At 42.2% G+C, this 16112-nt stretch overlaps 1 protein-coding gene across 1 annotated transcript in view; it reads right to left on the reverse strand.

Annotated features, from left to right (window-relative positions):
- DMD (dystrophin) overlaps positions 1-16112 on the reverse strand; it is a 2084073-nt gene that overhangs the window by 131546 nt on the left and 1936415 nt on the right. The window contains 1 exon segment of the mRNA NM_001003343.1: positions 9484-9545. Within this exon segment, the coding sequence (NP_001003343.1) occupies positions 9484-9545 (62 nt within the window).

Genomic DNA, 16112 nt, shown 5'->3' on the forward strand with positions numbered 1-16112 from the left:
CAGGTGCCCTGTGATTTTGCTTTTTCAATTATTTATTATTATTATTATTAGTAGTAGTAGTAGTAATCACTACATCCAATCTAGGGTTCAAACTCACAACCTCAAGTTCAAGAGTCACGTGCTCCATCAACTGAGCCAGTTACGCACCCCAGGAATTCAAGAGATTTTGGATACAGAGGACGTGGTATAGGAAAATAACACCGAGAATAATAAATAGTGAATCATCATAATTATCATCATCATTAACAGCAATTATAATTCCTTGAGAAGTTACTATGTTAGACATTTTGTCATTTTACATACATTATCTCGAATCCTCAAAACACTCTCCAAGGAAAGTATCATCCTAGCTACTTTATAAATCAGGAAGTTGGGTTTCAAAATCGTGAGTGCCTTTGTCTTTAGCCACAGAGAACTGGTGGCAGAGGCCGAATTCAAACCCACGTCTCACCAGTCTCAAAGTCAATGAACTCTGCTGCTATATCCTTACCTCCCAACCTAAACTCAGATAATGACAAGAGTACAGTCACAGTATAATCAATCAGTTCCCCACGGAATTTGTCACATAACGTCAAGGGCGCACAATACCACGTTTTCTATTCTGGACAGAAACAAACTTGTATTTGAAAACTATCACATTCTGTACATTGCAGTGAATTCTGTGGGTGGGGGAGGCATTAAACTAGGCAGCAAGGGCCCTGCTACTTAACACACAAACCTCTTCTGGAACAGGGCGATTTTATTACTTCAGCCTCCAAAATAATTGCTAACAAGGTCTATGAAATGGGAAAGAAGATATATCCCTCCTTTGCCTCAATGGGACTCAACTGGCGAACTATAAAATCCCATAAGTACAATTTTTTTTAGGTCTTCTTGTTTGGTGTCAATTAATTAGAACCCCTCAACACACACCCAAGGTCCCTTGATTTGACATTTATTCTTTCAAAAATTAACGACTCTGGAACAGTGCTACTCAAATTATGGTTCTTCACAAATATGGAAGTTGGGTACGTTAGGTAACTTTTGCAGCAACCTGTCATTGCCGTGACATCCAACTGCGTGATCAATGGGTTCATCCAGAACAGGGCACAAATCAGGTTGGGTGTCGCTGAACCTGTGCAGCTGAGTGACATGTAGTGTGAATGCATACCGGTCAGCGTCAGCAGCATCACCTGCAAGTCTGTAATGTCCTATATACGGTTTAAAAAACAAAACGATTGCCCTTCATCTGTTTGAGAAGCACTGCTCTAAAACGGACAGCCTCTTCACAGAATGAGAAAGCCAAATACCGCCTTTCCATCAAAATAGATACTTGATAAAGAATATGTACATAAATAAATATATGTGTGCCACACATGCCCATGCTTGCACATACACACACTCACATATAACGTATGTCCCAGTTACGTAAGCTTCAATTTATGAGGGGGCACGAGGCCTTCCCTGGAGTTATGCAAGGGATCAGGACGGTAGAGTGGCAAATTCTGAAACATTCTCACAGAATATCACCAATTCATAAATAAGCTAATGATTCATCCACTATGTCATGAGATAGTCTTTCAGAATATTTTTAGGTCATTTTATTACTACCGTAGAGGGTACAGACTTTAAAAACTCACTATCTATTTTATGTGAGTGTTCTGACTGTTCCGAATCTCTTTCCAGCAAAATTGCAGCTCCCGAGAGACGTACAGAGGTAATCAGACTTGTGTGCTTAAAAAAGAAATATTGGAAGTGTCTGAATAAGAGCAGACACGTTTTTAGATGCCTTTACTCCGTGTGCAAAAATCTTCTTCTGCAGACCCAGCTACATAAAATTGTACACATCCAGCACTTTTTTCAGAGCTGCAGGTGTAACCTTAATGCTCCTCTTATTTGGATCAACTAAACTACAATTTGGCAGCTCTTTTAAATTGTAAACCAGTCTGAGAGAGAATCTTTTTGAGTTTCCTCTCTGAAATAAGCTTCAGAAGATGCAGATCGGAAGTATCTATTTATTTATGTTCCTCAATTAGAAGCTTTAAATCAAGTTGTTTGAACGAGAAAAAATATTATAAAAGAATATTCCATTAAAGTGCCATAAATTTTGATTTGAAAATTACATTTCCATTTTACAAATGGGGAAAATCAATTGATTGTAACTGACATTAAAAGAACAGATTATTTCTCTTTTTTTTCTTTTTATAAGCAGCTAGTAAAGGAAGAACATTTATAACAGCCTTAATGTCTTCTATTTTGCAAATCTGAGTAAATCTCCACTGCTAACTTTGTCAGCTAGGGAATAAAGAACGTCATTTGAGATTCCATAGCTTAATTATGCTGATAAAGCAGTTTTATAAATCATGCTGGGAGTAATGGATATTCCTTTGAGAATAGCAAACTAGGAGCCATAAAATGTGTGCTCTAGACCTGGTTCCTTATCTTCTACCCATATGTCAGTACAAATAAGTCAAAGCAGGTCTTGTGCCTCAGCCTGCTCAGGTCCAAAACGAAAGAAGGAAACAGCTACCCCATCCACTGATACAGTAGCATTATTTTCCAAATCAAAAATGGGAACTATACTCAAGGGGAAGGCAAGACAGATGATGTGACACAAATTAATATGAAATTCAGGTCATGTGCCAGCTATAGACCTAATTTACAGCCATGTAAGGATTAAATACAGTTATTTCTGAAAACTTTACACAGTGTAAAGTGCTATGCAAATGAAAGCACAATTATTATGAGTATGATTATCCTATGATTCCCATCTTCCAGGCTGGTAGTGACCAAGAGGAATTGGAGAGATGCACATTGCATTCCCAAGACCAAACCATACTCTGGCCAGGAGTTGAATTAAAACCAGACATTCAGAGATGGAAGATTCGTTGCCCAACCTGCTGAATCAGAAATCTGAGACCAAGAAAAAGCAAAAGATTAGCCCAAGGTCACACCTAAGCTGGAATCTCAATTTAGATATTCTTTCCCGTTCAAGGCATTATGGTAGGAGAAAAACAAAATACAGAAGGTTTTAATACTTAAGGATTTGGAGACAAGAGACGAGGAAAAGAATATGCTAAATATTGAGCAGCCTAGTTGAGAACGGTTTACATAATATGCTGAGAAAAGCATGAGGACAAGCTCCCGAGGCAAAAGGAATTCATAGTCGTTCAGAATCCCGCAGCTCCTAACTGTAGAGCATCCTCTGGAGGGAGCACTTAATGGAATGTTCGACAGAGAGGGAGAGCTTGTAGACCTCAAAGGTATTATTCCCTCCTCATGGACGACTGAGGAAAGAGATTCAGGATTTCTATGGAGTGTTCCTAACTATCTGGCCAGCTGTGCTCATTTATTAATAATGCTATTCATGTAACTTGACGAAGCTCTTAGCCTCATGACTTAACTGGGAATTGATTGGTGCTCTTAACTTGTACTGCTGAAGAATCCCACCGGCCTCAGACCCACCAGACCCTAAAACAAAGCCCTCATTTTATCTTATTTTTTAAATATTTTATTTATTCATAAGAGACACAGAGAGAGGCAGAGACATAGGCAGAGGGAGAAGCAGGCTCCCCGCAAGGAGCCCGATGCGGGACTCGATCCCAGATCCCGGGATCAGGACCTGAGCCAAAGGCAGACGCTCAACTGCTGAGCCACCCAGGCATCCCCAAAGCCCTCATTTTAACATTCTAAAGCTCTTCTCAGGCAACAGATGCCAGGCTAAGGGCCACGTGTTGATGGACTGTCTTCAAATCACAAGAGTTTTTAAGACCACTTTCCCTATGATTGCCTAAAACGCTCAAAATCCATTTCTAAAAACTGACAGCTTTCGTATCATTTGGGTGAACATCATGCTGGAGAATGGGTTGCAAAAAATTTTTTAAAGATTTTATTTATTTAATTATGGGGGGGGGGGCGGGCGGCACAGGCAGAGGAAGAAGCAGGCTCCCTGCAGTGAGCCTGACGTGAGTCACGCCCTGGGCTGAAGGCGGCGCTAAACCGCTGAGCCACTGGGGCTGCCCCTGGGTTGCAAAATTTGAGCGACAAGATCCTTCTAAAGCATGCTAGAACCGCAGGCAAGGATGACAACTGATCCTCCTAGAGAAAACCCTGGAGGTTAAAGGGGCTGCAATGCAGAAAAAGGAAACTGCAATAAGTGACATCAGATCATATGGGGCATATGGATTTTTAGCAAATGGTTTGGAATACTCAGCTAACCCCTAAAGCTTCACGATTCTCTTTTCATATTATCTTATTTTTACCCACGAGTCCCCGTTGCAAACTGCTCTTCCTGTCCTGTACCACCACGATCACTAATGTAAACACCTCACAGTGCAGCTCGGAAGGGAACCACGGAGAGGACTACCTGATTCTCTTGTATTTATAATTAATAGATCCCAGTAAGACAGACTAAGCAATACCTTCTTCGAGGATCTCTGAGCAGTACATATTATGGGGGTGAGGGCTTTTTAAAAGAAATATTTACTTAAAAATTTTAGTGATGAACTTAAGCACCGAGACATAAATCATGAGGAAAATGACAGGCTTTTTATCATTTAATGGCACTTCACATAAATCAGTCTTATATTAATATTTCAAAATAAATCCTGGAGCACATCACTATCTAACAGCTACTGATTTTGTAAACGGCTTTTGGAGACTTACAGACTTGCAGCTTTTGAATTGCCAAGATAACATAATGGGACAACAGTCTTTTCGTTATATTTGTAAAGATGCTAAAGGAAACCTGAAATTCACCTCACATATCAGCTAGATTATTGCTTCTAAGAAATGATGAAGAACACGCCTTTTGAACAACAAATGGATGGCCCAGCGGGTCTTGTAGGAAATATCTCAAGATCCTCTGTACTCGGTAACCGCTTGCCTCACTCTGCCTGTAAGACACCAATGGGTGGCAGGATCTTTTCCCTGTTGTTTGTTTTCTAGAATATGCAGTTTTAAAAATAGGAATGATTCAACTTTTAGAAATGCGTTTGTCTGCAGAGTCAGCCAAAGGTGCTTCTTGAAAAATTATGATCACAGCAAGTTCAGGAAACAACCTGCTTCACCTCAGCCCAAAGTAAGAGAAAAATAAAGAAAATTCTTAGACATGTTGGTCCCATGGCCTCATTACAAAGATAGGAATACTAATAAGGCCCATGTAAAAATATGTATGGGAAACTTAGGTTTTTTTTTTTTTATTTACCCCTCACCCCACCACACTGGGGGCAGAGAAAAATGCTGAAAGAAAACTGTTTTTAGGTTGTTCTTATTGATTTCCTCCTTGTGAAAACAAGACCACACTTTTGCCAAACTGTTTATGTTGCATAAAGAATTTTCTGGAGACCTTCCAATCCTCAAATTCCTAATGATTGTCAGGTTGTCACATTGTGAACATTTACATCATTTCTTATTATGCCTTCTCTTGTATTAGTGTGGAAGTCTGACAACTTTTCCCCTTTAAACTTAGAATTTTGAGGGGCAGGTACATAGTCTATAAAGTAAGGTGAAAACACAAAATATTTTTAACATTTGATGAGAGTTCACTCCAGAAAGCTGTGTTTGGTCTGTTAAGAATGATTTAAAATGAAATCTCTAATTTTTTTTAAACCAAAAAGTTAGGCATGTCTTCTCTACCACTAAGAATTTTTAGGTCTGCTCTTTTGTGGAAGGACATATTTAGAAACTAAAACACATGAGGCGATCTCTTGGTGTTAAAAGTTACCTGACAAAGTCTGTGGGAATCAGGGTACTTAAACATAAATTCTATACAGACATATGTGATGTTGGGACGGGGGGAGGTTTGTGAGTGGCTATTGTCGCTTTCCTGTCGTGGGTTCTCACTGGTGAATTGTTACAACCGTAGGGACACTAAGGAAGGCGGTAATGATGAAGAAACGTTTTATGCTAAACATCTAATTGTAAGTAATGTAAACTCATTGTAGAAAATCACAAGAAAAAGGATGAAAAAGAAAATTACCTACCATTCTGTTAACTAGAGAATGCAAATATTAACATTTGAAGTAACATCACAGCCTTCCATCAGTCAGGGCACAAATACTACTGTTATGGTCCATCCAAAACGTTGTTGGCTTTATACCAGCATTCTGTCCAGACGGCAGGCAGAGCGTGAGGGAGAACACTTGAATGCTTTGGGGAGAAGGGACATTAACAAACATGTGTTGAATGGGCTAGTGGGGAATTTGGGCCAGTTCGAGAATGGAAGTCTTCTCAGAAGTGGGCAAATTTAGGAATGTGTAATATTTCCCGCATTGTGAACCACTGTAGCTTCAATGGGGAGAACGTCTGAAATTGGGGCTAGAGAGGGGATAAGCAACATCTTGGTATTTTCAACATGTCACAGACAAGAGGTTCGAGTTCTATTAGGTAAGGGATCTACTTTAGACCTATATTGTCTAAAACATTTAACACACCCAATCACACACCAGTTTTGCTTTCATGATACCCTTCATGAACTGAGTACAGAGGAATGCTTCCAACCATTTACTCTAGAACTCAAAGTAGCAACTCGGACCTTGCTTTGTTGAATAGCAACTATAAGCCAGTATATAAAAATTACAAAGAAATAAAAGGCTTCTTTTCAGTATGAAATGCCCATATTTCAACTTCAAAACACTATACTGGGTGAGTGAGGCAGAAATAATAGTTAATCATGTAAGTCATCTCAGGGGTATAGACGTATAACAAAGAAAATCAACCATTCATCCAACCATTGCCGGTGCCCGGCAAAACTGAAAGGAACACTGCCTACCATCTAGGAACCTACTACACCGTCTACAGAAATGCAATGGTTTGTTCCAGAAATACTATTCAAATAACTATCTACAGGTGAAACTGTCAATTTGTACATATTTGTAGCAGGTGCATTGTAACGTACATGGGCATGCTTTACTGAGTGAATAACATCAATGAGATGAGTGAAAATGGTAATAGAGGACCCTGACCAAATCCCAGTGTAGCCCCAGAGAGCTGTGTAGCCCTGATAAATGGTTTCTCTGCACCTAATCTCACTGCCCTGTGAAATATGCATGCTGATACCATCCACGGTGCACAACAGTTGTGGATGTGATCCACGTGCAGTGCACACAGTGCGCTCTCAATAAATGGAAGATGTTATTGGATGCGTCACCATTTGGTAAAAGTTAGCCTAAGTAACATCTGATTGCAACAAAAACACTGGCAATTTTCATTTCAGAAAGACGTAAAACAAATGTCAACACTGGTTCATTTCCAAGATGGTTGTTATCGGCATAGCTAAGAACAGAATTTCAAAGGAGGTTGGAGCTGACCGTTTAAGACGGCTGCATTTTAGGATATGTAAATTATCTCAGTAAAGTTGATTTCCTCAAAGTTTGTAATAAATGGGCTTTAAATTCCCCTGCAACTGTAGAATTCTATTATCTCCCAAAGTCAGATGATTTGCCCAAGGTCCAAAATCACGCCAGATTACTGGCTTTTAGTTTACCACCACATTTGAATTATTGAGAAAACTTCAGAAATAAGATGATAAAAGGTGTATTTAATTCCTACTGAAGGTACAAACATCTATTCATTGATAGTTCATAATTAGCTTTTTATCAACCACGTTTGTGGTTTCTCATTACAGAGCAATTAAAAGTAAGCCAGTAGAGAATACAATGTAATGAAATGGAAATATGGCCATGGTACATTGCCTTTAGGTGAAAAAAAGCTGATTATAAAACAGCACTATCTAGCTTTTGTGAAAATGCATATACAGAAAGAAATTCTTGAAGATACCCACTGGATTATTAAACATTAGTTAACTCTAAGAGGTGAGTTATAGAGGATTTGTCTTTTCTTCTTTCTTGTTCATTAGCTTGTCTATATTTTTAAACTTTAAAAAATATGAGCAATTATTAATTCTATAATAAAAAATGTTAAGTAAAAGTAAATTCAAATATTACAATGACCCATCACTGTGATTAAAGGCAAAACATCACATGTGGACTGAGTCTGTGTAAACCTGGGGTTATAATCAGGAGTCTCCCAGAAGAGTTCAAATGAGCTCTTGATCGACAGATTTCTCATTTCTCTTAAAAAAGGGAAGTCCTAAGATTACAGGGCTAGGATGGCCTGCTTGCCCAGCAAAGCTGCTGCCTATTTCAGATGAAGCCTCTATTCTCTTATTTGCCAAAATTAAGCATTTAAGTTTTCCACCTGTGATCTAAACAGTGCAGCACTGTAAGCCAGAAGCCTTCTGGGAGAGCTGAAAATGTAGCACTTAAACATTAGCTGATTCCAATTTTCTTGAAATTTTTAAAAAGTGTGTTGTGTACATATGTGCATGCATATACAACCCCCACACTCCCCACACACATACTGCTAAGACTAAAATGACATGGTATTCATTGAAACGTATTGGAAATCTCTGGCCAGTAGAATTTTAAGTGACATCTTTTGTTTCTCATGCTTTTTATTTGTATTTTTCAGATTTTTTAGAAGGAACTAATTTCATGTATAGTTAGAAAAAGTCTGGGGAAACAATTTTTTTACTAATATCGCCTACCCCACGTCTCTGTAACTGCAATTCATTACAATAAGAACCTATGGCAGCAAGGCAGCAATAGCTACACACACATATGGATACACACGCGTGCACAAGCACACACACGTGAAAATTTGTCTGATCACCCTGATTCCCATGGGCATTGTCACGTAACTTTAAATCCAAAGAGTTCTCCTAGTGCCTTTTAGTCTGGAAATATGTGCATTCACAAAGAAGCAGACTTAAAAAAAACTGTTTTAGTGGTACAGAAGATGTACTTTTTAATTACAAAACAAACACACAACTAGTTACTACATAAGATAATTCATTTCAGATTACTCTCCAAAGATGTAAAACGGTACGGAGTGGACTTTCACGAAGCATTAGGACGATGGGTGTTTTTTTTTCTTTGGAGGCTGTGCGTCTGTTCAAAAAAATCCCAACTTATGATGGGGGAGGAAAATCCTCAGGCTCTCACACAAACACAAAACAAGACATAGTAGAGAAATCATTTAAATGCTCATGCTGATGACCTGACAGGCTTGGGAATTATAAGCACTGGAAAGACTGCAGAAAATTCCTACCATAATATTCGTGGTTTGGCAAAAAGCTCTGTCTTGAGTTTCAAGGGGAAGAAATCAATAAGAACAACTTGAAACAGTTTTCTTTCTTGGTGGGAAAAACAATTGCCATAAATTGCAAGTATTTTTTTTTCCATCCTTTTACACAGCAAAGAAAACTACAGAGACCCTTTGGCCCTCTCAGGTATATTGAATTTTCAGGAATCGATGACATTCGAAAACTTATTTTTAAAGAAGCTCTGTGAAAAAGAAAGCTGTCAGTTTTGGGTAGAAAGGTATTATTTTCACCTTTTCAACCATCCAGTATGAGATGGAGACAACCAACAACGTGACACTACAAACTATCCTGCGAGTCCCCGGTCATTTCACCTGGCACAAACATAGCCACGTCCTTACCTAAAGACTGGTAGAGCTCTGTCATTTTGGGATGGTCCCAGCAAGTTGTTTGGGTCTCGTGGCTAAAACAGAAAACACAGAGAGAGACTTTAGAATTTATAATGGGTAGTAAAGAAAAGGAGGAAGGAAAAGCATGGTTTGCTTCTGATTCACTCGGCATAGTTATGTCAAAGGGCTTCCATCACGCCGTCAAGAACGTCTCTTATAAGCAGAGAGGCTGCTACCTTCACCCTCAAAGGGAAAAAGGCAACACGAGCATGCTTTGGGAACCAGAATTTGTTTCTTCTTGGTGCCACAGGGCAACTGTGCTTCTGTTATTACCAAATGACTTGGTTATGTAATCAATGATCAAAACCCAGGATGTCTTCACCTGTCCAATGGAGACCTGTTGGAAGGGACACGGACAAGTGGTACTCAAACCTGTCAAAGAGACACAGAACATCGGTTCAATAAATAAATTGCCTCACTTCTCACTGGCTTTCACTGCCCTTGACATTTTTCCATTACTCCTTCTTCTGCGTATCCAGGTCTCATACCCACGAGGACTGCATTTCACTTCAAGGGCTTAAGGTCTAGCCAGTGCCTGACCAATCTATCCTACCTTCCCTCTCTCCCCGTGTCTCACTTCTCAAGTGTCTTTTTTACTCAGTACTCCACACACCACTCCACCTTTCCCTATATTTACTTGGGCCTGAATGAAGCATTCACAGTTCTCCCCCATTTCTTGCAGTTCAGTTAAGTGCAGTTGCCAGCTATCAGCTCCCGCCACAAAAAGAACAAAACACCTTTGTTCCTAATTCAGTTGCATGACTAAATCCAGGAGAGATAACCACATATACTTTTCCTCACTTTGGCCCATCTGCATAAATCACCAGAGCGTCGGATTTCCAGTTTTCAGGGATTACATGACGGGCTCTGATAGGGTAAAATGCAACCCCAAAAGTAGGTATTTCAGGAGTCCTGGGCACAGCCTATTGAGAATCTTCAGGGGAAGGGCGAGGCTGGAGAGGAGAGAAATCCTAATAGGTGGACTCTTCAAGGCAAACACCAAGTGCAGATGCCTCGCCCGGAAAAAAGAGTTTGGGGAGGCAACAAGGTCAAGCGACCTCAACACAGATTTTCAAGCTGAGGTCTGGATCCTGGCTCTGTGCCCCACTCACTGCACAATCCAGGGCAAGCCTGCTCACTTGGGAGACTTAAGGGATTAGGTGACCAGCAAGTTCTGGTGCTCAATGAATGGTTGCTTTTATTATTATGTTGTCCCCAAATTAACAGCCGCTAAAAGTGGCTTTTTATTAGTTGATGACACCATAGATGAGGATCCACCTGTGGTAAGCAAGCCTAAGGCATCTTGTAGAGAACAAAAAACACTCCATGTGAATTACCTCTGTTTGTTTGCTTGTTTAAAAAAAAAGTTAAAAGGAGTAATACTTGTTGTGGTTTGTAAAATATGAAAATCTGTCACAAAGCATGTGGAAATTCCCCAAACTGTACACCTTCCAAGACCATCCCCTCTGATATTGACCATCCAGTGATGGAACCGGGAAGACTTCGTAAAGAAAGTTACAAGACCACGCTCATTTGCAAAGGGCCCTTTCGGACTCTCGACATGTTCATTTCTGGTTTACTCTTCTGCAAGAGGCAATTCACATTTGAGGAGTGCAACAGGGGCTTCTCCGGCCAGGGAATGTACCAGAGTGACGTCGGTCTTAAAGGGCAAGGAGAGCAGAAGATGCATGCAGTCCTCCGTGCTTTCGGGGTTTTAGGAAGCACCACAACCAAGCTGGTTTATGATCTGGAGAAGAGGTGGGCGGAACTGGTACTTTATATGCACAGCACAAGGAGGCTGCAGCTTGCAGCTTCACGGAAAAAGTGTTGCTTGTTCTTGGGTGTTTTTTAGCTCAGAAAGTGATTGTGTACCAATTCTGTACACAAGTACCCAGCAAGGAAAGACCACCCTGCATTTAGGCCTCTGTCATTTCCCAGGGCTACACATATGGGAATGCCAGGGAGAGGGGAAGGGAAAAGCATGGGAAAGCACATGTGTCCACATATTTAGGCCCTTAATACATACACACAATGCATGATAATAAAGTCCCCTCTCCACGATGTGTGGGAGGACTGCAACATCTTCAATAGATGGCCAGGAAAATATCTGTCTGCTCTGATAAACCTAATCAGACAGAAACACAGACAGGCACTCTGAAAAGACAGCATCTGTAATGGACTTCAAGTGGGAAGAACACGGTGACTTGTACCAAACGCCATTCCCCAAGGAAAGAGAAACTTGCATACAAGGGACAGGGGGATCCCCACGTGGAGTGCAAGCAAGCTTCTTGTAGCTGCCTCTCTCCAAAATAAACCTCACGACTCTTGATCCACCAACATTTCTACCTTTCTAAGGAAATTATGCCAGTGGTTCAAAATTGTGAGAAGGACTTCCAAAATTCTGTTTTAATCCATCAGTCCTTAGCTAAAGTGTTGTTTCCTTTGCTGGAAGATAGCAGAAATTCTAAACCCCCAATTGTATCCTCACTTCACAGGTTATTAGATACTGGACCTTTCCAGGGGCTCATTTTCCCACCTACCTGTGATGCTGGAGGGTCTTGAGTAACCTAGCTAAATGAACTCCAACAAATGCAAAAGCCCTTTACCTCCTTGCCCTCCAACATGCAACCCTTTTCTTTTTAAGCAATGCCAAGTAACTAGAAAACAGATTTGTATTTCATCTTTACAGCCTTAGTTTCACTTCAGTTGCAAACCAGAACCAAGCAAGAGAAGTGAGCGCAAGTGGAAAGAAGAAAAGAATAAAGGGTGTGACTAATCCTCACAAATAGAAAAATAATCTCATCATCATTTAATGTTAAGAACGATTGACAACCCAGCTCCAATGACTTCCGATTCTTTGGTAACTATAAGATGAGCCAAATGTTCGCTTCACTGGATGTGGGTGTTTTCAGCATGCGGTGAATTCAAAGCCCTCGTGAGACATATCGAACCCCCAGAAGAGAAAGAGAAGATGAATATGGGCAGGAGGCCCCGGTAGGCACAAATCTGCGTGACTCCTATCCATATCCTGCCTTAAAGGACAAACCCATTTTTTTTTTTTTTTTTGCTGGTGATCAACAAAAATTTTATAGCTGTATTTATTACTCTGTGTCTATCTTCAAAAACAGGAGAGAATTCTCAGTAACTCCAGGAGATGCAGCTCAGGTCTACCTGGAATCTACAGAAAACATTGAGAGAGAGAGAGAGAGAGAGAGAGAGAGATGCTGTGCTGGGGAGCCGGTGGTGGGAGTGTGGATGGTGCCGTTCTTGGTAAGTGTCTCTTTTTTGTATTTCACTTTTCACATCGCATCAGAAACTCGCTCTCCAACCCCGAAGGAAACTCTGAAACCTGTTCACAAGTGAACGGGTACATCTTTGTTCAGTCTTCTGAGGATAACAATATTCGACGTAGATCAAAATTCTGCATGCCCATTAAGACAGTGACGAGCTTCATAAATAATCTTTAAAAAGCTCTTAAAGTCTTTAAAAAATGTTATTGATTTTGGCCCTGATGGTTCCAAAGCCTGGCAGATATGCCTTTCCGAACAGCCTTCAAACTCTGACTTCCCCTCTTTTTCAAATATGTACAAACTCCAATAATCTCTCCTTCCCCTTTTATTCGGGTCTGTGACAGGAACCTGATGCAAATTAAAATACAAAATCACTGGATGTGAGGAAAGACCCCGGCAACACCCACTTGTCAATAATAAGAAATTAAAGTATTACTCTACTGAGCACAGGGCTGACCTAATTTCCTACCATACAATTTAAATTTTCTCTCACCTTCTTTAGTTTCAAGTAGTGTGCAAGGTTATTATAACTGCCTCAGAGCTGTTCCTGCTGTCAGTGCTGGAATAATCAGACTTATTGGAATTGCTTTTTTAGTTTCTTAAAAACAAACATTAAACACTTACAAAAAGTAACAAATTTCTACTTCTCTCGCAGGGGAAATGGCAGTTGCCTAATTAAAATAAGATTTCTTCTGCCACCACTGTTATTGGGTACTGAAAATATTCCAAACAGTTGCCTTTCTAAAAAATATCTCTCCACTACTTCCCGGGGAGGAAACTAATCGCTATGCAGCGGTATAAAAAGGTACCGTTCTCTTGCGATTTGCAGAGGATTAGAGTTTGGCTTCATATATAATCTGGAGCCCATTGATCCACACACACAAAATCATTTCCCTTTAATCTGGGGATCAGACTCTTTTTCTAGAGGAACCTTGGCATTTGCATGCTGAATGTTGAACTTGGCGTGCACTGCTGGAATACTGGCAGGGTGGGAATGGGAAAATATATTTAAAAGTTTCTGCTATCGTGGGGAGTGGGCTGGGGTGCGGGTGTCAATCTCAGTATCAGAAATCCTATTCTAGTCCCCACTTCTTGTTCCCTGGGATATTTAACATTTTATTCTGTTTGGCTCAAGCCAGGCCAAAGATGATTGCCTTGGTGATTGTGCCAGCTGTTACTTGTCCTCCCTCTATTTGCTTTTTGGGCTTAAATCCCACCCACCCTCAACTTTGGCCAAAGCAATTTCACTTCAGGGTCGTGTCCAATCCAAGATCAAACAACACTGGCTGAAACCAATTCCACGGTGCTCAAGGGTCAGAGACCTTTCCCGTAAGCGTGTTGTTTCATTTGCTCCTCTTGCTTCTCCAAGAGCAACTGTATCCTGCAAAGAAGGGATGTGGCACAAGGAAATAAGAAATCCAGGCAAAAGAGAAAGGGTGATGGGGTGGGGGGGGTGATGAGAGGTGACAAGGATAACAAAGCAGGCGGACCAAGAGGAGCTTTCCGGGCTGGGGAAGAATGTAGTTTTCACCTAAAGACTTGGGTTTGCCACTTAAATCGGATGCATTTTGTTTTCATGATGTTAAAGCATTTTATAATTAATATTATGCCTCCATCAGGCAACTGAACCCTTTCAATTTAAGCCTCAAACTTAACTTCCAATTTAACGGAGATAAACAAAGTGTCCTGCCCTTTTCGTTGCCAAGATCAGATCTGGAATGACAAACTTCGCCTAAAGACCAGCACAGACACCTGGAGAAACACGAGAGGACACCCAGAAATGATTGCACACTCAATCAACCCCAGAGGGCAAAGCCAAAACAAAACAAAACAAAACAAAAACCCAAAAAATAAAACCAAAAAACCCCCACTATAACAAAAACCCTTGATCCTCTCTCTGTGTCAAATCCTGGACTTCTGGGCTTTAATTGCTTTCTCTCTCCTTCCTGATTTCTGCAAGTCTTGGGGCATGGAAGGAGCACAGTAGAAAATCCAACAAGGGGAATGTCAGTTGGAATCCTCGGAAGAAATCAGGCAGAAAGTTGACCTTTTGGCACTTGCGGCGCAATGGAAGGTAAAGCCTCGCGCGCCCCTTCCCTCCGCGAGGTCGAGCGACGATTTAGGAACAGCCGGTCTGGCTCACGTCCACACAGCCCGGAAAGGAGCAAGAAGCTCCCGCGGCCCCAATCCCCGTGTGGGGAACGCGCCGTCCCCTCTGGGCACGGCGAGAAATCAGCTTTCTCTCTCCGAGCCCATCCCAAAGGCGAGGAAGGGGGCTCCCCGCTTGCCTGGCGCCGAGGGGGAAGCCCCGGGGACGCACCTGCAGCGGCGCAGCAAGGACCCGCGGGGGAGGCGCCCCGACGCCCGGAGTCCGGCCGGCCGCTGCGCTCGTCCAAGTTTTGGCCGCCCGCGTTCGCCCACTGCTCGTGCCACAAGTGCACGGACTGCGGCGATCCGAGGGGGCCGTGATGCACTCACCCTTTGAGCTGCTCCCTCATGGTTGCAAGGGCTCCGCGGGCGAAGGAAGGCGCGAGCGGAGGAGTGAGCTTCCCAGAACCGCCGGGCTCCCCGAAAGTCGAGCGCCGCCGCCGCCCAGGCTCGCAGCAGAAAGCACTGCGGAGGAGCCGGCGCGGGCAGGCGGGCGGGGAGGGGGCGCTGCAGGCAGACGGGGCGGGGCCGGGCCGGGCTCCGCCCCCACCTAGCGACCTGGGATCCCGGGCTCCCGGAGACCGGCGCCGGGGCTCAGCCTGGCCAAACGGAAAGGAAAGAGAAAAGGCCGACAGAGGAAGGGACTTAAGGTGGTCCTGGGAACCTGAAAGCCGCACAGCGCCCTGCGAGCACTGTCTTTAAACCTCCAGCGAGCCTACTTGTTGCCTAAATAAATGACCAAGGTGCAAATGACCTCACTGCAGATAATTAAGTGTGCGGGCTCAGAGTTTTCTTTTTCAGAGAATCTGAGAGAGAAAAATCACAGAGTTCTCTCCCCTCACCGCTTTCCCTCAGTCGAAGATTAAAGTGGTAGGGCTGTAAGGACATGAAATTCAGGTTATGCTCGTCCGGGGCTAAACGGGCTTCTTCGGAAGCATCCGTATGTGTCAAACAGCTGTGGTTCTCAAAGTACAGGGGGCAAGACCGGCATCGCCTGCGGACTTTTGAGGAGTAAGGATGCCAGAGGTCCCAGCCCAGACCGACTGATTCAGAAAAGAGCACACTGAAGTTTGAGAACCACTGGCATAGACTCTGAAGAAAACACCACCACCAATGGTGTGGCACACTTGGTCTTTTGCTGTT

Source organism: Canis lupus, chromosome X (assembly GCF_011100685.1).
Source record: "Canis lupus familiaris isolate Mischka breed German Shepherd chromosome X, alternate assembly UU_Cfam_GSD_1.0, whole genome shotgun sequence".
NCBI lineage: Eukaryota > Metazoa > Chordata > Mammalia > Carnivora > Canidae > Canis > Canis lupus.